We start from the raw sequence: 22784 nt of genomic DNA on the forward strand, positions 1-22784 counted from the left end.
TAGCCTAGTCTATAGTCTAGTCTATAGTCTAGTCTATAGTCTAGTCTATAGTCTAGTCTATAGTCTAGTCTTCAGTTTAAGCCTGCCTTCTGAATACACTTTATTGAGTTTAGGCATAGTCGTATAATACTACTCACTTTTTCAATATAGATTCAAATAGTTTGAATAATAATGTATATTTTAATAAAACTCATTACAATTCATTTAGATTAATTTTATTTCAAAATATTATTTTGAATTATATTTTATTAATGAAAATTTATTTTATTTTTCGTTTGTTATTTCAGTTTGACAATAATTCATCTTATTTTGTTATACCTGATAAGATTTAGAACAGTTATTAATATTTATTTTATAACTAATTCAATTAGTCTAGTCTATAGTCTAGTCTATAGTCTAGTCTATAGTCTAGTCTATAGTCTAGTCTATAGTCTAGTCTATAGTCTAGTCTATAGTCTAGTCTATAGTCTAGTCTATAGCCTAGTCTATAGTCTAGTCTATAGTCTAGTCTATAGCCTAGTCTATAGTCTAGTCTATAGTCTAGTCTATAGTCTAGTCTTCAGTTTAACCTTCCTTCTGAATACACTTTATTGAGTTTAGGCATAGTCGTATAATACTACTCACTTTTTCAATATAGATTCAAATAGTTTGAATAATAATGTATATTTTAATAAAACTCATTACAATTCATTTAGATTAATTTTATTTCAAAATATTATTTTGAATTATATTTTATTAATGAAAATTTATTTTATTTTTCGTTTGTTATTTCAGTTTGACAATAATTCATCTTATTTTGTTATACCTGATAAGATTTAGAACAGTTATTAATATTTATTTTATAACTAATTCAATTATTTGAACTTTTTGTTTTTTTTTATAAAAATACATCTATAATTTAATTGTTACTTTTTTTCTAGTGCAGTTTTAAGTTTTACTAATGTGTGCTGCAGTTTTGTGACAATTGAAAATTTAACAATATTTATGCAAAATAGTTGATTTAAACGGAGTTCATGGTTTCAATAGTTTGCTTGTCTATAATTTTTTATTTAATACTTTAAATTTACGGAGGGTTTTGTTTTTAGCTTTTTATTTACTTTTTTGTAATTTGTTTAGTTTAACTCAATTTTTGTTAAGGCTACTTAATAAATAAATTAACAATGGAAATAGTTTAACAAATATGTATAAGTATGTTAATAGAATAAATTTTTTTTAGATGTTTACGCTTAAACATAATAATTTACTCAAACAAATATAACTATATGTAGTTTTTGATAAAGTCTTGGGCTGTATTTTTTAACCTAAATTAATAAAGTTTATTTTGTTTTACCTAGCAGTAGGAAGGAGATATAGGTTTAGTAGAGAAATGGAGTAGTAGTTTAAGTTTAGGAAGATGTATGTTAAAAAAAAGCAGCAAATCTTATGTTTACTAGTAGTTTTGTTTTTATTATGGGCTTTTTTCATAGTTGTTTTAATAAAAACCATTAAGTTTTTATTTAAAAATTTTTAATTTTCCAAGGTACTCAAGTTGCGTCTTCAATGTTTAATTTGAATTTCATTTAAATTTTATTAAGCTTAGTATTTAAGTTTTATTGAAATACTCTAATATCTAAAAAGCTTTCTATATCTGTCCTTTATAACTCATTACTAAATCACAATAATTCGTCTTCACACATTCCAAACAAAACTTGGCCAAACCAACTAGTATCGTTCTTAAGTATAATTAAAATTTGTTTGTCTATTTTAAAAAAAGCTTTATATATTTTTAAGCTAACAAAAAGCTGCCTAAAGAATTGTTTTAAGTTCTAAAGCTTTTTGGTAAAGTTTATAAACTTAATTTAAATTAATGCAAATATTTATTTCATATTAAATTATAAAAACTTTCCAGTGTTTTAAAATTTTTAACTGAGCTTTTTGTGCTAATTAAAATTTTTTTATGTTATTATAAATTTGATTTAAAATTACTATTTTTCTTAAAAATATATAAAAAAAGCTTCCTAGAAGTCTATTTGGTTTCAATTATTAAAAAGCTCTTAGTTTTCAATAAAAATGTTTACAAAAATTTCCAAAGTCTTAGTTGAATTTATACATTAGATATTAAAATTCCTAAATAACTTAAAATAAGCTTTTCTAAACACTTCTCATAGCTTTCTGCAATGCAAACTATACATAACAAAACTTTTTTCCAAACTATACATATGCAAAATTCTAGGCCCATCAAGTAAAATACTCATTAAAGCTTTTTGTAATCAAAACTTTTTTTCCAAGACAAACAATCACTATGGCAAGATATTATACTTAAGTTTCGTTATTTAGCTTAAGTTTAAAAGCTACCATTTTCTTATAGGCTGCGCTTTTGTGTACCAAAAAAGTAGCTTTCTTTTTTCTTAAAAAAGAAAGTACAAAAATATATATGTATGTTTTAACAATTAATCATTTATCTTATAGTATTGAAATTTTAACTAAATCATAGCAATTCGTTGCGTGTAAAAAAGCTTTCCCATACCAATAGCTTTTTCATTTCGGGCACATCAATAACTTTCAATTCATCCGTAATATTAAGGCACTTTATTTGTCTTTTCTCCAAAGCAGCAGCCGAGACCGGTTGCCACAAATCACTATGTTCCGGATCATAATTGGGTTGACCGCAGGTCGCAAAATGTGTCCACATGCCCACTAGACGTTCAATGCATTTGTATTCTTTGGTATGTTTCTTTAGTTTACGAGCCACTGAATTGTAGAATAAATAGGAAAGGTCATCTCCGTGACAGGTGCCACGTACTTTTTTGCCACAACTTAAAATGCGCAAGTGATTGAAATGCTTTGAGTCGAAATCGAAACGGTATAAGTAGGTGGGTGCTGCGGAGGCATGCTCCATGCGGGACAATACTGTACGATAGATGGGAAACCAGAAATATTCATGGGAGACCATCTGGAAATAAAAGAAATGAAGATTTTGTTAAGTAAGTTTGTAAATTTGAAAGAAAAGCTCCAGAAGCTTGAAATCAAAGCTGTTTAAACAGTTCTATTTAACAAACTTTCTGCTCTACATTCCTTTTAAGCTTTAACAATTAAATATTTTATTTCCTTAGCTTTTGAAAAAAAGCTTTTATTTTTTAAGCTTTCCAAAGAAAACGAAAGTTAAAACGTAAACATTTTAGCTTTAAACTTTTAAAAGAAAAGTTAAACGTTAAACACTTAAGCTTTTTATACCTTAAAGAAAGATCCACAATAAGTGCTTTTTCAAGCTTTTTATTTACTTTCTACTTACCAACAAATATTCATGTAAAGTCTCTAGACTGGGTTCTTTATCACCATAGTATGTGGTCTTCAATTGATTACCATATTCCTTACACAATTCACTATTACGATCCATATTCAATTCCAAGGGCACCACATAGCGACAGTCACCCAATTCATTTAATAATTTGGGATTATTTTTAGTTTCTAAAATAAAAAAATCCATAATAAAAGATCGAACGTTTTAACTCTGAAACGTCTATCTCAACTTACCAGTATATAATAATAAACCCTCATTCGAAACTCCACCCACAATCATGGGTATATTATTACTCCAAGCTGTACGCATCATTTCTATGGGCTTAGTTGGTACTACACAATGTTCGGTTACATAGGGTTCTATAACAGGGCCAAATGAAAATCCAATACGTTCCCTCTTCTCAGCATCTGTACATAAATCCTCATTGGCCTTAATTATATCAGCTCCTTTGGCACTCTTAAGAAATTCAAATATTTCCTTTTCATTATTATCCCCTGTATAACCGGCAGCTACAGCCAAACGATAAGGCCAATTGCGTTGTGGAGTTACAGCCCAGGGTGATAAAGCACATCCCGACATACAGATGGCCTTGTGGAAAAGATCTCTACATTGTTCGGTCAGCATCATATAGTGGACAGAAGCGCCACCAGCACTGTCTCCGAATAATGTAATATTATTAGGATCACCACCAAATCTAGCACAGTTCGCTTTTATCCAACGTAAAGCCATAACTTGATCCTTAAGACCAGCATTGCCGGGTACATCAAAACTGGGATCTTGTAAACACAAGAAACCGAAGGGACCCACTCTATAGGTAATAGAAATGACCACTACATCTTCTCTTAATAAATAGTCGGGGCTATAAAGGTCACGTGAAGCTTCACCAAACTGAAAACCGCCTCCATAAATCCAGACCATAACAGGTAAAGGTTTAATGGGATCCAACTAAATAAGGAAATGCAATATTTCAATTGGATATAATCGAGCAAAAATAAAACAGCTTCTAACTTACATTTTTTGTATAAACATTCAAATACAAACAGTCCTCTGAGCCATCGGTCATTTGAAAAACGAAATGCTTTTGCAATGGTTTCGGTCCAGCCGAAGTACAACTTCTTACTTCTGTCCATGGCTCTGGGGGTTGTGGTGCTTTGTATCTTAATTCACCAATGGGTGGTTTAGCAAAGGGAATTTTCTCAAATGAGAAGAAAACATCACCGTATATAGATTTACGTTTAACACCCTTAACGGGTCCATAAATTGTCGATACAATGGTTTTCTCTTTACTGCGATAACGTCGTTGTTGGACTTTAAAGTCGACCATTCTAAAAGTAGATGATAAGGAATAAACAATTTTAATTAGATAAAGTGATACAGATTAAGATATATGGGAAAATTATTTGCAAATTGTAAAGGAAAAGTAACGTGAATATAAATTTTTTTAAAATTTTTGAACTTCGATAATTTGAATTTGGATTTTTAGTTCAGTTCTAGTTCAGTTCTAGTTCAGTTCTAGTTCAGTTCTAGTTCAGTTCTAGTTCAGTTCTAGTTCAGTTCTAGTTCAGTTCTAGTTCAGTTCTAGTTCAGTTCTAGTTCAGTTCTAGTTCAGTTCTAGTTCAGTTCTAGTTCATGTTCTAGTTCAGTTTCTAGTTCAGTTCTAGTTCAGTTCTAGTTCAGTTCTAGTTCAGTTCTAGTTCAGTTCTAGTTCAGTTCTAGTTCAGTTCTAGTTCAGTTCTAGTTCAGTTCTAGTTCAGTCTAGTTCAGTTCTAGTTCAGTTCTAGTTCAGGTTCTAGTTCGGTTCTAGTTCGGTTCATAGTTCAGTTCTAGTTCAGTTCTAGTTCAGTTCTAGTTCAGTTCTAGTTCAGTTCTAGTTCAGTTCTAGTTCAGTTCTAGTTCAGTTTCTAGTTCAGTTCTAGTTCAGTTCTAGTTCAGTTCTAGTTCAGTTCTAGTTCAGTTCTAGTTCAGTTCTAGTTCAGTTTCTAGTTCAGTTCTAGTTCAGTTCTAGTTCAGTTCTAGTTCAGTTCTAGTTCATTTCTAGTTCAGTTCTAGTTCAGTTCTAGTTCAGTTCTAGTTCAGTTCTAGTTCAGTTCTAGTTCAGTTCTAGTTCAGTTATAGTTCAGTTCTAGTTTCAGTAGACGGTTAGTTCTAGTTCCGTTCTAGTTCAGTTCTAGTTCAGTTCTAGTTCAGTTCTAGTTCAGTTCTAGTTCAGTTCTAGTTCAGTTCTAGTTCAGTTCTAGTTCAGTTCTAGTTCAGTTCTAGTTCAGTTCTAGTTCAGTTTCTAGTTCAGTTCTAGTTCAGTTCTAGTTCAGGTTCTAGTTCAGTTCTAGTTCAGTTCTAGTTAGTTCAGTTCTAGTTCAGGTTCTAGTTCAGTTCTAGTTCAGTTCTAGTTCAGTTCTAGTTCAGTTCTAGTTCAGTTCTAGTTCAGTTTCTAGTTCAGTTCTAGTTCAGTTCTAGTTCAGTTCTAGTTCAGTTCGAGTTCAGTTCTAGTTCGTTCTAGTTCAGTTCTAGTTCAGTTCTAGTTCAGTCAGTCAGTTCAGTTCTAGTTCAGTTCTAGTTCAGTTCTAGTTCAGTTCTAGTTCAGTTCTAGTTCAGTTCTAGTTCTAGTTCAGTTCTAGTTCAGTTCTAGTTCAGTTCTAGTTCAGTTCTAGTTCAGTTCTAGTTCAGTTCTAGTTCAGTTCTAGTTCAGTTCTAGTTCAGTTCTAGTTCAGTTCTAGTTCAGTTCTAGTTCAGTTCTAGTTCAGTTCTAGTTCAGTTCTAGTTCAGTTCTAGTTCAGTTCTAGTTCAGTTCTAGTTCAGTTCTAGTTCAGTTCTAGTTCAGTTCTAGTTCAGTTCTAGTTCAGTTCTAGTTCAGTTCTAGTTCAGTTCTAGTTCAGTTCTAGTTCAGTTCTAGTTCAGTTCTAGTTCAGTTCTAGTTCAGTTCTAGTTCAGTTCTAGTTCAGTTCTAGTTCAGTTCAGTTCTAGTTCAGTTCTAGTTCAGTTCTAGTTCAGTTCTAGTTCAGTTCTAGTTCAGTTCTAGTTCAGTTCTAGTTCAGTTCTAGTTCTTCTAGTTCAGTTCTAGTTCAGTTCTAGTTCAGTTCTAGTTCAGTTCTAGTTCAGTTCTAGTTCAGTTCTAGTTCAGTTCTAGTTCAGTTCTAGTTCAGTTCTAGTTCAGTTCTAGTTCAGTTCTAGTTCAGTTCTAGTTCAGTTCTAGTTCAGTTCTAGTTCAGTTCTAGTTCAGTTCTAGTTCAGTTCTAGTTCAGTTCTAGTTCAGTTCTAGTTCAGTTCTAGTAGTTCTAGTTCAGTTCTAGTTCAGTTCTAGTTCAGTTCTAGTTCAGTTCTAGTTCAGTTCTAGTTCAGTTCTAGTTCAGTTCTAGTTCAGTTCTAGTTCAGTTCTAGTTCAGTTCTAGTTCAGTTCTAGTTCAGTTCTAGTTCAGTTCTAGTTCAGTTCTAGTTCAGTTCTAGTTCAGTTCTAGTTCAGTTCTAGTTCAGTTCTAGTTCAGTTCTAGTTCAGTTCTAGTTCAGTTCTAGTTCAGTTCTAGTTCAGTTCTAGTCAGTTCTAGTTCAGTTCTAGTTCAGTTCTAGTTCAGTTCTAGTTCAGTTCTAGTTCTGGTTCAGTTCTAGTTCTGGTTCAGTTCTAGTTCTGGTTCAGTTCTAGTTCAGTTCTAGTTCTGGTTCAGTTCTAGTTCAGTTCTAGTTCAGTTCTAGTTCAGTTCTAGTTCAGTTCTAGTTCAGTTCTAGTTCAGTTCTAGTTCAGTTCTAGTTCAGTTCTAGTTCAGTTCTAGTTCAGTTCTAGTTCAGTTCTAGTTCAGTTCTAGTTCAGTTCTAGTTCAGTTCTAGTTCAGTTCTAGATCAGTTCTAGTTCAGTTCTAGTTCAGTTCTAGTTCAGTTCTAGTTCAGTTCTAGTTCAGTTCTAGTTCAGTTCTAGTTCAGTTCTAGTTCAGTTCTAGTTCTAGTTCTAGTTCAGTTCTAGTTCTAGTTCAGTTCTAGTTCAGTTCTAGTTCTAGTTCGGTTCTAGTTTAGTCCTAGTTTATTGGTGCGTATGGGATTATTTTTGGGTTGTTGAAAAGCGTATAACAACCTCAACCACCCTCGTCCTCATAGTTATTTACGCCATAAATTTATTGATTATATTAATTGTTATTAATTAAAAAAATATATAAATTATAATATATAAATTATCAAAAAAAAACTGAAACTGAACTGTCAATTAAATAAAATTAACGATTCATCAAGATACTACAAACTAAAAAATATTTGTTCTCATTTCAAAATTGTATAAAGCACTGAATAAAAATGAAATTATTATAAAATTTTTTAATTGTTTTGACACATGCTAATGATAATACAAACAATAATTTTAATAAAATCACGTTAATATGATAATATTATAAAATATGTATTAATATATTTATATTTAAAAAAAGTACAATAAGTACCAGTAAAGTACATAAAAGTATCATTCTACCTGATACTGACTATTTTAATGACAGTTGTAGTCAAGCATTAAATAAATAATGTATAAATAATATAAATTGAAGCTATTAGTTGGAAATGAAAACTAAAGCATATTTAAATTATATAATATGTTTTAATTTAAAAATCTATTAAATTATAAACATGACAGTTTTTTTTTTCTATAAAATTATCAACTTATTATTTCTGGCTTTTAAGAAAACATCTCACGTTTCCAAAGAATTTTAATTTTTAAAATGACATGTTGCTAGATTATTTGTTGATTTAAAATTTTTTCTTTTTTTTTTCAAATATATTAATGTTTAAGTATCGGTTCAAGGTTAAGTTATTATGAGGTACTGTGTACTTATAAACAGTGCGTTTTCTTATCACAAGAATATTATTCAAATAGTATTTGATGGACAACAACTTCAATTACACAGATAGTGCAAAAGTAATGCCGTCTGGTCTATTACACATAAATAGAAACAATTTAAAGTAATGCCGTCTGGTATGAAATAGAGTGTGTCTTATAACGTCTGGATTTCTAATCTTATAAAAAAAGTGACTTCTCCATATATATGTATGTACATATGTATGTGTAATGAAATTAAACTATTTTTCCATAGATTTTTGTTTTTCATTTCATATTATTTTGTATCTTAAGCATAGTTTTTTAACCTATAAAGTTAAGTCAGATAAGTTATCGCATCTTCTTAATCGTTCAGCTGTTATATTTGCAAGATCAAGGAAGGGTGGCTAAAAGATTACATTTTGATTTGTATTTATAATGAGATTTCGTTTCATAAAAAAGCTTTTATATGTACATATGTATGTATATAGATATACATATGTATGTATATAGAAAATAGTTAAATCTTTAACTTCATAAACTTGAAGTGTGTCTGATAAAAAGAGTCGTGATTAAGGTATCAAACAAATACGTCATAAGCATATAAATAAAAAAAAGAAAACAAATTATTTTAGTAACTTTTAATAAACTGGTTTATTATATCAGACATTCCTAAGAACAGAATGGATTAATGGCAATAATATTAAAATTTAACATATTAATCAGTTGAAATTTGCCGAAAGCTATAACAATTATAAAGAAATGACGTAATATCCTAATTTTTAAAACAACTAAATTAATAATGGGGGATTCTCTACAAATGGCTTACACAACTGCCCACTTTTATGCTTCAATCATGTTGAATTATTGGCGCAAAGCTATTGAAATAATTATTGAATGTCGTTGTGCAAAAATTCTCATTACCTCTATAATACAGTTGAAAACTCTTTATGATTTGATGATTGAGAATTTTTGCCTTTGCTGACTTATAGTCCAAATCTGGTCCCGTACAACAACTATTTGCTTCGATCGCTGCAGAGCGCAATTGATTCTAGATCATATGAAACATGATTCTAATTACAAAAGATAATTTTCCATGCGCACGAAAGTAGCAAACATTTTTTGCTGGAAAGCGGCCTTTAGTTTCCTACCGGCGATTGAAAGTTTTGTAAATGCACAGAGGGAAAAAGAAATATACACGCCTGGTACCAAATTGACACCAAAGAGTTTATAATTTTTCAATAACATCCGTTGTCAAAATATATGTGGTAAGCTCACTATACGCAACAGATTGTTTGTCAATAGTGAACTTACACGTTTGTTAACATTAAGACAATGGATGTGTATAAAATTTAGATTTCGATAACGAATTGTTGCAATGTTGTCAACATTACATAGTGTTGTCGTACGTATGTATATACTTTGACAACGGATGGTATTGAAATATTATAAATAGTTTGGTATCAATGTGGCGTATATTTCTTTTTCCCTCTGTGTACATATATTGTACTGAGATTAGGATTTTCAAGCGTTGATAGCGATGATGAGGCCCTACCTTAAAGTATACCAATCGGATCAGAATCTGAGTTGATTTAGCTATATCTGTCTGTCCATCTAACTGCCGGTCCGTCTGTCGGTCTGTCTGTCTGCCTGTCTGTCTGTCTGTCTGTCTGTCTGTCTGTCTGTCTGTCTGTCTGTCTGTCTGTCCGTCTGTGTATCCATGTAAAACTTGTGTGCACGGTGCAGGTCGCAATTAAGATAATTTGATGAAATTTGGCACATACTATTGTTTTGACTCAGAATCACTTTCTGAGTCGATTTAGCTTTATCCGTCTGTCCATCTGACTGCCCGTCCGTCTGTTTGTCTGTCTGTCTGTCCGTCTGTCTGTGTGTCCATGTAAAGCTTGTGTAGGCGCTGCTGGTCGTAATTAAGATAATTTGATGAAATTTGGCACATACTCTTGTTTTGACTCAGAGTAAATTTCAGAGTCGATTTCGCTATATACGTCTGTCCGTCTGTCTGTGTGTGTTCATTTAAAGCCTGTGCGCACGCTACAGGTCGCAGTTTTGAAGATAGTTTGATGAAATTTGGCACAGTCCATTATTTCGCCCACCCCAGTGATGTAGGTTATAAAAACAATCTGGCCTCAGATATCGTGTAATAAAATTTGATAAAAAACTAGTTTTTAGTCATATTATATGAAAGCTTAATGTCCACCTAAAAAAATTTAATCTGACGTCTATGACCATCATAGGATTAAACAAAATAAAGCTTCTTAGCCACTGTGCACCATTCTAAAATCTTAGAAATAAATTCAAAGCTGATGCAAGTAACTAGTTGTCAAGCATGGAGGTTTATACTTTTTACTTTTTCGTCTATATTTGCGATATACATATAAATGGCCTTAAAAATCAACAGAAATTGTGTGCCAATTTGTAATTATAGTTTTATTTATTGAAAATGCAATCTATACCATTTGATGCTTAAAATAAAATATATTTAGATTTCTTAATTTAAAGAGAGAAATCTTATTTAAAATAACCAAATCAGTATAAATAAACTTAGATCACATTTCATAATAGTAATGAAAAGAGGCAACATATTTGTTCCAAATTTATTTCCTTTTATATTGAAATTTTATTAGTTTTAACACCAATTAAATATATTTATAAGTTTATCTTTAAAAACTAATATTTTTAAATAATATGCAAAAAAATTCATTTCATAACAATTTCTTGATCACAAATTAAAAAGACAAAAACTTTTATTAGTCATTATAAAAAACAAACTGTTAGAACAATAATGAAATATAAAAAAATAATAAACACAAAATATACCTACATAAATATATGGAAATATTTGAATAAAAGCCAAATTTGTGACGACAACATAAACAACCGGAATGAGCGACATCATGATCAATGTGGTCTCGTACTAATTCATATGCTATCTTCAAGATAAACAAATAAAATAATAATAAACTAGACTATAAATAACAACAAACTCAGCAACATCATCAAAATCAGCGTCAGCAGTAGCAACAAAAACAACAAATTTACCGAAAATGTTTTAAACAATTATAACATTTGGCTAAAACAAACCTATGACAATTTAGCAATGTCGAACAGAGCACAATGAACAATGCAAGCGAATAAATAAAATAAAGTGTCTATAAATAAAGTCAAACATTTTCGCAAAAGTTTTTTTTTATACCCACCATCAAAAAAGATGGGGGGTATATTGATTTTGTCATTCCGTTTGTAACACATCGAAATATTGGTCATAGACCCACAAAAGTATATATACTCTGGGTCCTCATTAAATTCTAAGACGATCTAGCCATGTCCGTCCGTCCGTCTGTCTGTCTGTCTGTCTGTTGAAAGCACGATAGAGTCCGAATGGAAAGAGCTAGATGGTTGAAATTTCACATAAATATTTCTTATAGGTAAGGTTTGTTTGGTATTGAAAATGGGCAATATCGGTCCACGTTTTCGGATAGCCCCCATACAAGTGGCCCCTCGAAAAGCAGCTTTAACAGCCATAACTTGTTTAAAAAAAAGAATATATTGATAAAATTCGACATAAGTAGGTTTCTTATGATCCAAAATCACTATGCAAAATTTTATGAGGATCGGTCTATAATTGACCCTTTATTGATTTTAACGCTCATTACTGGCTTAAAAATACTGGTATATAGATGAAATTCTACATAAGTAAGTTTCATACGAGTCAAAATCTATCTAAAAAATTTTATGAGGATCGGTCCATGATTGACCCTACCCCCCATATAAGGTCCCCTTCAGAAAATGACTGCAACGCTCATTAATGGTTTAAAAATACGAGTGTAGCGATGAAATTCGACACAAATAAATTTAATACGAACCAAATTCTGTCTACCAAATTTTATGAGGATCGACCCATAATTGACTCTACCCCCTATATAAGGTCCCCTTCAGAAAATTACTTTATCGCTTATAACTGGCCTAAATATACGAGTATATAGATGAAATTCGACATAAGTAAGTATCATTCGAGTCAAACGAGGTTTGATGGTGGGTATATAAGATTCGGCATAGCCGAATATAACACTCTTGCTTGTTCATTTTCATTTATATTCAAAGTATGTTTGTTTGAATGGGTAAATAAAATCCATTTAAATTAATTTCAACACGTGAGTAAATAAATAAAATATCTCTTAAACTCACACACACATATTCAGTTTAAATTATTTGAAAATGCTTAAAATTTATTTCTACAGATTATTTAGTTTTATGTATGTATATAGTTTGGACTACTTCTCAAATCATATATAAAACTACCAAAAAAAAAAAAAAAAAATCGTAATAGTTTTTTCCTCTTAAAAATCTATAAATTTAACAATCAATTGGATAAATAAACAATTACTATTTGAATTATTTATTTGCATTATATTAGTCATTTAGAAATGTTGATATAAAACATGTGTCTGTTAAATTTTACACTGAATAAATTGGTTTGTTTATGTTTAACGCCAATCGAAGTGTCCTTAACAAAGTTCAATTACTTCAGATTCAAAGAAAATGCAAATTCGTAGATTTTTTTGTGGGTGCTAACAAAAATTTTATGAAAACTCGGGTGTTATTATATTGATTTTTATGCAAAAAGTTCGGTGAAACTCAAAAATACTGTAAAAGTTTTATGAATAATATTTCTATGGAAAGAAAATTTTGTCGAAAGTTTTCTATGCAAAGAAAATTAAAAATGGTATCAAAAATTTTCTATAGAAAGAAAACTTAACAAAAATGTTTTATAGTCTAGTCTAGTATTATAGTCTAGTCTAGTCTATAGTCTAGTATCATAGTCTAGTATCATAGTCTAGTCTAGTCTATAGTCTAGTCTATAGTCTAGTTATAGTCTAGTCTATAGTCTAGTCTATAGTCTAGTCTATAGTCTAGTCTATAGTCTAGTCTATAGTCTAGTCTATAGTCTAGTCTATAGTCTAGTCTATAGTCTAGTCTATAGTCTAGTCTATAGTCTAGTCTATAGTCTAGTCCTATAGTCTAGTCTATGTCTAGTCTATAGTCTAGTCCTATAGTCTAGTCTTAGTCTAGTCTATAGATCTAGTCTATAGTCTAGTCTATAGTCTAGTCTATAGATCTAGTTCTCGTATAGTCTAGTCTATAGTCTAGTCTATAGTCTAGTCTATAGTCTAGTCTATAGTCTAGTCTATAGGTCTAGTCTATAGTCTAGTCTATAGTCTAGTCTATAGTCTAGTCTATAGTCTAGTCTATAGTGCTAGTCTATAGTCTAGTCTATAGTCTAGTCTATAGTCTAGTCTATAGTCTAGTCTATAGTCTAGTCTTAGTCTAGTCTATAGTCTAGTCTATAGTTCTAGTCTATAGTCTAGTCTATAGTCTAGTCTATAGTCTAGTCCTATATCTAGTCTATAGTCTAGTCTATAGTCTAGTCTATAGTCTAGTCTATAGTCTAGTCTATAGTCCTAGTCTATAGTCTGTCTATAGTCTAGTCTATAGTCTAGTCTATAGTCTAGTCTATAGTCTAGTCTATAGTCTAGTCTATAGTCTAGTCTATAGTCTAGTCTATAGTCTGTCTATAGTCTAGTCTATAGTCTAGTCTATAGTCTAGTCTATAGTCTAGTCTATAGTCTAGTCTATAGTCTAGTCTATAGTCTAGTCTATAATCTAGCCTATAGTCTAGTCTATAATAAGACTATAGTCCAGTCGATAGTCTAGCCTATAGTCTAGTCTAACTAGTCTAGCCTATAGTCTAGTCTATAGTCTAGTCTATAGTCTAGTCTATAGTCTAGTCTATAGTCTAGTCTATAGTCTAGTCTATAGTCTAGTCTATTTTACATATTTTATAACTTTTTTCTCTGGTACTTAATTTAAGTATTCGTTCTGAAAACTTTCTGCACATGTGTTAGTTTGCAGGACGATGAACAAAAAAGCTTTTTTGGCTTTCATGACACACTATTATTTATTTACTCCTGCTTGCACACACACATCCTAATTTGAGCAGAGTTTTATGAATGAAAAAAGCTTATTTTGCTTAAATTGTGTTTTGATGAAAAAACCTTGAAATTTAAAAGTATATCATGTGTGTATCTCTTGATTATAATGATAATAAATTACGAAGAATATTAATCAAAAGGAATTATTATATTAAATATGAAAAAAGGATATACAAATTACATAAATATGTTTTGTCAACCATGTCGAAATTAAGGGATGTAAAAAGAAAATTATTTATAATTTTGCACAAACTATAATTTATATTTTTAAATATTTTTGAAAAATTCTTGTAGCCGGAATATAATTTGGTCGATATAACCTTCTACTATATCAAGCATCTCAAAAATTTAATTCTTCTGCTTTAAAATTTTCTAAAACAATTTTTTTCTAAGATTTTTTATATAAATTTAATTCTCAAATGAGATAATAAATTTCCATAAAAAATTAAAAAAATAATCATCATCATGCTTATAATAACGTGTTTTAGTTTTGCCATATAAACACTTAAAAAAATTAAATAGATTGATGTCATTTTATTTATTTTTTTTTTGTATTTCTAAGTGTCTGTCCGTCCGTCCATCTGTCTGTCTGTTGGTTTGACCTGTCTGTTTAATACAAATATGAACAACTACATCCCACACTATTTATTGAAATGTATATACACCATATTATACATTTATATGGAATAATTTTATTTATGTATGTGAAATGTAATCAAATTTGATTTGCTTGTATATGAAAAAATTATTATTGCAAAAATTTGAAATGAAAACAAAAGAAATATACAAACTACATACTCACTGACATAGTGTCTATTATAATCTACATAAAAATTTCCAAGCAAATGTTAGTTCGTATTCTGTTCTAGTAAATAAAAGTGAGTTGATTTCTTTTTTTTTTTGCTATTTTGATTATCTTGCACATTTTTTTGGAATAAATATTCACATGTTTGGTTTTTATGGTGTCGAAGGAATTAGATGACGGCAAGCTAATCTATAGGAATTGTTATAAATAACAATAATAAACTACTTATAAATGCATGGATTTTTAGCTAGAAGCGCGCCATTTGCTTTATCTATGTATGTTTATACATACATACCTAAATATATATGTATATATTTCAAAAAATGTTTGCTAGAAGTTCTTGTCTGAAGAGTTATTAAAAGTCTAATGAAGGTCAGTAGAAAAGTATGAAACGGTTACGGAAGTGTGAGGATTACAGATTATAGTAGATTGAAGGGGCTCAAAGCACTGCGACCTAAGTGTGGATCTTTTGTGCAGCCCATTGGTTCATCATACAAGTTTTAGTTCACGCACGAAGGTATCTGGTTTAGTAGGTGAGAGGTTGAAGATGTCTTTTGGTGTTAGCAAGGCAGCACCCAAGATCTTAGCTCTGCGAGACTCTAATGTTGTGCACTTACATAAGATATGTTCTGAGGTTCAATCTTGTAGGCCACAGAATCTGCATGGATTCGTTGAAGAGTTGCATAGAATGAATTGATGGTATCTGAGACCAAAATGTCCAGTAGGTAATCCCGTTAGAACTGAACTAGAAGTGAACTAGAACTGAACTAGAACTGAACTAGAACTGAACTAGAACTGAAGTAGAACTGAACTAGAACTGAACTAGAACTGAACTAGAACTGAACTAGAACTGAACTAGAACTGAACTAGAACTGAACTAGAACTGAACTAGAACTGAACTAGAACTGAACTAGAACTGAACTAGAACTGAACTAGAACTGAACTAGAACTGAACTAGAACTGAACTAGAACTGAACTAGAACTGAACTAGAACTGAACTAGAACTGAACTAGAACTGAACTAGAACTGAACTAGAACTGAACTAGAACTGAACTAGAACTGAACTAGAACTGAACTAGAACTGAACTAGAACTGAACTAGAACTGAACTAGAACTGATCTAGAACTGAACTAGAACTGAACTAGAACTAAACTAGAACTGAACTAGAACTGAACTAGAACTGAACTAGAACTGAACTAGAACTGAACTAGAACTAGAACTGAACTAGAACTGAACTAGAACTGAACTAGAACTGAACTAGAACTGAACTAGAACTGAACTAGAACTGAACTAGAACTGAACGAGAACTGAACGAGAACTGAACTAGAACTAAACTAGAACTGAACTAGAACTGAACTAGAACTGAACTAGAACTGAAATACAACTGAACTAGAACTGAACTAGAACTGAACTAGAATAGAACTAGAACTGAACTAGAGCTGAACTAGAACTGAACTGAACTAAAATTAGAACAGCTTTCTGTTTTTAAATATAATGTGAGATTTTTATTTTTAGTAAATGTGCCCAAACCTTTTTAAAACTACCCTTAAGAAATTTAATTTCAAACCAAAAAATAATTTCAATCAAACGTTTAAATTAATTAACCTCCTCCAGCTTAGCCAGCAGGCAAATAAAAATCAATTTAATTTGATTAGAACTGATATAAATAACTCGTTGTTCCACATCCCCATAGAGAGCAGACTGTGACTACCGTAATTATTATATGTGACGTTTTTTTAATCAAATATTTTCCATTTTTATGAACACAATGAATTATGAACACAATGAATTAAAATCGAAATAAGTATTTTTTTATCAACCCCATGTGAGCAGGTGACATATTGGAGTGGGTAGTTGAAAATAGTTTTTATTTGAAATAATTTTAATGGTTTCGTGCTGCTCTTGCTGCTCTGACAATATCGCTAAAACTAAAATGGAAATTGAATCTAATTAGTGGTTTGAGAGCAGCCAAAACAAAAATATAAAGAAAAAACAATTTAATTTATTGAACTTGTTCGTTGAATTTTTATATTATTTGAAAATGCAATCAAATTAAGTTTATAATAGCGGAATTGCATGCGTAATTCAGTTTATCTGGAAATTTGTTCTATATACATACATACGTTTTCATTAACCTAAATTTTATACTTCATTTTGTTAAATAGTGGCACTTATATGAAAATTGTTTAGTCTAAACTTTTTTATTTATTTTAATAGAAGAAGAGAAAAAAATATTATTACCAAATAGAATTTTTGTATGATAAGTTGGTTAGATATATTTTTTTTAAATTCTTGCATACATTCTATACATGTGTATGTATGAACATGTTCATTCGTGTTCGTCTATAATGTTTAGACGTGTTCATTAACAAAACAAAAAATAGCTACTAACAAACAGCTGTTACAAATTGCCTTAAAAAGTGGACAGTTGTCTTTATGATGTTCAAGAGGGCTGTATAAACTGTGGTGAAGACAAATACGGAACGAATGTATATAACTAAATTCATTACTTTTGCTACCGTCCCGAAAATTTGCTTAAACTGAACTAAAACGGAACTAAAACAGATCTAGGACAGAACTAGAATAGAACGAAAACCCAACTAGAAGATTACTAAAACAGAACTAGGAAAGAATTAGAAAAGAACTAGAACAGAACTAGAACAGAACTGGAACAGAACTGGAACAGAACTAGAACAGAACTAGAAGATTACTAAAACAGAACTAGAACAGAACTAGAACAGAACTAGAACAGAACTAGAACAGAACTAGAACAGAACTAGAACAGAACTAGAACAGAACTAAAACAGAACTAGAACAGAACAGAACTAGAACAGAACTAGAACAGAACTAGAACAGAACTAGAACAGAACTAGAACAGAACTAGAACAGAACTAGAACAGAACTAGAACAGAACTGGAACAGAACTAAAACAGAACTAGAACAGAACAGAACTAGAACAGAACTAGAACAGAACTAGAACAGAACTAGAACAGAACTAGAACAGAACTAGAACAGAACTAGAACAGAACTAGAACAGAACTGGAACAGAACTAGAACAGAACAGAACTAGAACAGAACTAGAACAGAACTAGAACAGAACTAGAACAGAACTAGAACAGAACTAGAACAGAACTAGAACAGAACTAGAACAGAACTAGAACAGAACTAGAACCGAACTGGAACAGAACTAGAACAGAACTAGAACAGAACTAAAACTAGAACTAGAACAGAACTAGAACAGAATTAGAACAGAACTAGAACAGAACTAGAACAGAACTAGAACAGAACTAAAACAGAACTAGAACAGAACTAGAACAGAACTAGAACAGAACTAGAACAGAACTAGAACAGAACTAGAACAGAACTAGAACAGAACTAGAACAGAACTAGAACAGAACTAGAACAGAACTAGAACAGAACTAGAACAGAACTAGAACAGAACTAGAACAGAACTAGAACGGAACTAGAACAGAACTAGAACGGAACAAGAAAAGAAATAGAACAAGAACAGAAAAGAACAGAACAAGAACAGAACAAGAACAGAACAGAACAGAACAAGAACAGAACAAGAACAGAACAAGAACAGAACAAGAACAGAACAAGAACAAGAACAAGAACAGAACAAGAACAGAACAAGAACAGAACAAGAACAGAACAAGAACAGAACAAGAACAAGAACAAGAACAGAACAAGAACAGAACAAGAAAGAACAAGAACAGAACAAGAACAGAACAAGAACAGAACAAGAACAGAACAAGAACAGAACAAGAACAGAACAAGAACAGAACAAGAACAGAACAAGAACAGAACAAGAACAGAACAGAACAGAACAAGAACAGAACAAGAACAGAACAAGAACAGAACAAGAACAGAACAAGAACAGAACAAGAACAGAACAAGAACAGAACAAGAACAGAACAAAAACAAGAACAGAACAAGAACAGAACAAGAACAGAACAAGAACAGAACAAGAACAGAACAAGAACAGAACAAGAACAGAACAAGAACAGAACAAGAACAGAACAAGAACAGAACAAGAACAGAACAAGAACAGAACAAGAACAGAACAAGAACAGAACAAGAACAGAACAAGAACAGAACAAGAACAGAACAAGAACAGAACAAGAACAGAACAAGAACAGAACAAGAACAGAACAAGAACAGAACAAGAACAGAACAAGAACAGAACAAGAACAGAACAAGAACAGAACAAGAACAGAACAAGAACAGAACAAGAACAGAACAAGAACAGAACAAGAACAGAACAAGAACAGAACAAGAACAGAACAAGAACAGAACAAGAACAGAACAAGAACAGAACAAGAACAGAACAAGAACAGAACAAGAACAGAACAAGAACAGAACAAGAACAGAACAAGAACAGAACAAGAACAGAACAAGAACAGAACAAGAACAGAACAAGAACAGAACAAGAACAGAACAAGAACAGAACAAGAACAGAACAAGCGAACAGAACAAGAACAGAACAAGAACAGAACAAGAACAGAACAAGAACAGAACAAGAACAACAAGAACAGAACGAACAAAGAACAGAACAAGAACAGAACAGAACAAGAACAAGAACAGAACAAGAACAGAACAAGAACAGAACTGAACAGAACAGAACTAAAACAGAAGTGAAAAATCATGTAGTAGAGCTGTAAATATTTTTTACAAATTTTAAATAATGTAATGATGTAAGTACATTTATGTAATCATTATATTACAATCAATTGTGTTTACCACAAAATATTATATTGGCTATTTAGAAATAGATAATTTTATTGATAAAACTAGTATATGTTTATATCAACTTATGGAATTAGTCATTCCGATAAAGTGCAATGAGTCAGTATATAAATAAAATCAAAATATTAAGAGTTTACAATAATTGGATATGGAACTACTTTAAACATATTTGTGTTTAGGGAAAATTGTGGAATGATTGTGACTGTAGAAGGTAAACTCTGTTGTATTAGTAATTCAGCTAATGAATGTTAATTCATGTTGCAAGCAAATTTTCGTTGAGAACTTCAGATGTTCGTTAGATTTTAAATAAATAAATATTTCATATTAAATTCTATTTCTAGTATTTCAAAAAAATCCCCTTAAAGTTTTCCTCTGCCTATAAACATGATTGGTCAAAAATGACAAACTAATTTTTTTTATGTGCTTCTGTACAATTTGTTTGAATGACAATACATACGTAGTATTTTAGATAAATATAAACTTTTTTGACAATAAAAATTTTGCTTAGAGCAAAGATAATAAATTATATTTAATATATACAAATATGTATCTATAAATATATTTATATATTGCAAAGCAAATTGAAATTTCCTAAAAATATTAAAAAACATATTTAAAAGCGGAAATGTTCTAAAACAATAATAAACACTAATTAAAAGAAAATATTTTATTATAACTTAAAATGACTTTAATAGAAAATGATGAAATAATTGTCATTTAAAGAAATTGTATAATTTTTCTAATAAAAAGAAAAATAAATAAAAATATCTTAAAGGGTTTAACAACTGAAATAAAGTATAAAATAAATTGAAAAATTACTTACTTTAAGCCCAATTTAATTTGTTCCAGTGTAGGCATGGTACCCATATTGTTTAAAAATTTGTTTTACTAGAGCTTTAACTTTGTTTAAATTTAAAAATAAATTCTTTTTAATTTACTGTATAAAATGAAAAATTTTTAATTTTTGTATTTTTAAAATTTTATATAATCACTATATTTATTATTTTATATTTCGTTTGTATACACACACAGGAAATTTTCAAATATTTTAATAATTCCCAACACTTATATCATTCATATCTAAGTGAAAAGCTTTTCCTTTTTATGTTGCTTCTAAATCCTTCTGCAAAGCTTTTTAATATCCTTTTATCACATGTACACAAAACAAATACTTTTAACGAAAAACAATAAAAGATAAAACAAACAATCTAGGTAAAAGCACTTTTATAATGGTCTTTTATTTACTTTTTTACTTTGGTATCACATAAAAGCTTTTATATATTTTTTTATATTTTATTACACTATATGTATTTATTTTCTTATAATAACAAGATTAAATCTTGTTTTTTTTACTAATAACTTTTCTCTTTTAATGAATCACAATTAATTTATTTTTGTTGTATTAAGCTTTTATTTTATTTTTCTTGTCTTAATTTTTATAGTATTTATTTTATTATTTGTTCTTTTTCAATTGTTTACAGTGTGTGCCTTTAGCGAAGGCAACTCGTCAACTGTTTGTCTGGTTTTTGCTATCATTAAACTAATGCTCACAACTGATTTACTTTTATGTTTCGGTTTTTCCGTGTAAATTTTTGTGTATATGCCTGGATGTGTCTATGTGTGTATGTGTTTGAGTATCTGTGTGTCTGCAATTTCTGTTCGAACGTTCGTTTATTCTATTCTACTGTGTGTTCTATTCGTGCGAAAATATATAAACAAACCAGAACTCAAAAGTTCTATACATGTTAAAACACTTCAGTGTTGTGTATTTAGCGGTTTTTAAGAAACTTATAATCAATTTTTATTGATTATACCCTACACCACTATAGTGGAGAGGGTATTATGCGTTTGTGCTGATGTTTCTAACACCCCAAAATATTGGACCTACACCCACCAATCGGCTAAGAATCACTTTCTGAGTCGATTTAGCTATGTCCGTCCGTCCGTCTGTCTGTGTGACCATGTAAACCTTGTGCGCACTCTACAGTTCACACTTTTCAAGATAATTTGATGAAATTTAGCACATACAACCGTACCACCGTCATGATCGCGCCTTATTTGACCCTTTCCCCCCGTACAAAGTCCTCTTCAGAAAATGTTGATATTCTGCATAATTAACTAATGTAGACGTAAATCCCTCCCATCAAAAAATTTATAAGGATAGGCAGATATTAAACCCCTGAACCCATATAACTTCTGATTTAGAAAATTGTTCGTAATAAATCTCTTTAAGATTTCTTTTTGTATAATAAAGCCCAATTGTAGTATTCATACTTTACCATCAAAACATATGGGGGTTATATGGACATTGTCATACCTAGTAAAATTCTAAAACGATCTAATCTAGAATTTAATGTATAAATGAATAATAATAAAAATAAAAATTAAAAAAAAAAAAAAAAATCTAGACATGTCTGTCCGTCTGTATTTTAAAGGTACGATAGAGACCTGAAGAATTAGGACCATTCTTCAGGTCTCTATCGTAGAAGATGAAATTTTCTATAATATGGACTTTGTCATTCCGTTCCGTATATCGATAACGATGGACATATCTACGATAGAGACCATAAGAATGGACCTAGGGAGATGAAATTTCCTAAAATGCCCCCGGAATATGGTTTAAATTGTTACAGAAATATTAATGTTAATGGCAGTAAATGCGATGAAACTTAAAAAAAAAATTAAATATAATATCAATAGAGATAATAGAGATAATATAAATCTTTATCGGTTCATAATTTGTCATAGTTCCCATAGAAGATGCACTTTCGAAAATCACTGAAATATATATAACTAATTAAGAAATAAAGATATCAGAATAAAAATCGACAGAAATATGTTTTGTTTATCAATTTGCAAAATATTTTTCTGATCGGTACGTAATTGGTCATATAAGGCCCACTTCCGATAACCACCTATAAAGACATATTTCATTAAAGTATATGTATATAAACAACCCTACGACATTTTTTTTTCGTATCGGCCAAGTATGAACCGATACTTCCACTTCCGAAAATTACTTAAATCCACATATTTTATTGATAAAAAAATATAAGAAGACAAAATTCCATATAAATATATTTTTGCTCAATTTTTTCCGGATTTGTCCATAATTGGCCATAGCTGTCATATATGGATGACATGAATGGCTATGTT

General features: G+C 30.4%; 1 protein-coding gene across 1 annotated transcript; it reads right to left on the reverse strand.

Moving 5' to 3' along the window:
• Positions 1-541: 541 nt before the first annotated feature.
• On the reverse strand, positions 542-21253 carry LOC119604350 (esterase B1). The gene is made up of 5 exons (XM_037956926.1): positions 20452-21253; positions 4293-4605; positions 3514-4225; positions 3272-3447; positions 542-2932 (listed from the first exon to the last, which is right to left on the reverse strand). Exons 1-5 carry the CDS (start codon positions 20493-20495, stop codon positions 2468-2470), a joined length of 1710 nt encoding a protein of 569 aa, XP_037812854.1. The 5' UTR covers positions 20496-21253; the 3' UTR covers positions 542-2467.
• Between the last annotated feature and the right edge of the window lie 1531 nt (positions 21254-22784).

This window comes from Lucilia sericata, unplaced genomic scaffold (genome assembly GCF_015586225.1).
Source record: "Lucilia sericata isolate MDLA Ls3-8-SP2 unplaced genomic scaffold, ASM1558622v1 Contig000384F_arrow, whole genome shotgun sequence".
In the NCBI taxonomy this organism is placed as follows: Eukaryota; Metazoa; Arthropoda; class Insecta; order Diptera; family Calliphoridae; genus Lucilia; species Lucilia sericata.

What these genes read in the sequence shown, in the direction of transcription:
- LOC119604350 (XM_037956926.1), bottom strand. Translation starts at nt 20,495, where the DNA reads ATGGGTACCATGCCTACACTGGAACAAATTAAATTGGGCTTAAA. An exon ending in CAAATTAAATTGGGCTTAAA is followed by an intron (nt 4,606 to 20,451) that starts GTAAGTAATTTT and finishes ATCTACTTTTAG; the next exon opens with AATGGTCGACTTTAAAGTCC. An exon ending in GGGTTTATTATTATATACTG is followed by an intron (nt 3,448 to 3,513) that starts GTAAGTTGAGAT and finishes TTTTTATTTTAG; the next exon opens with AAACTAAAAATAATCCCAAA.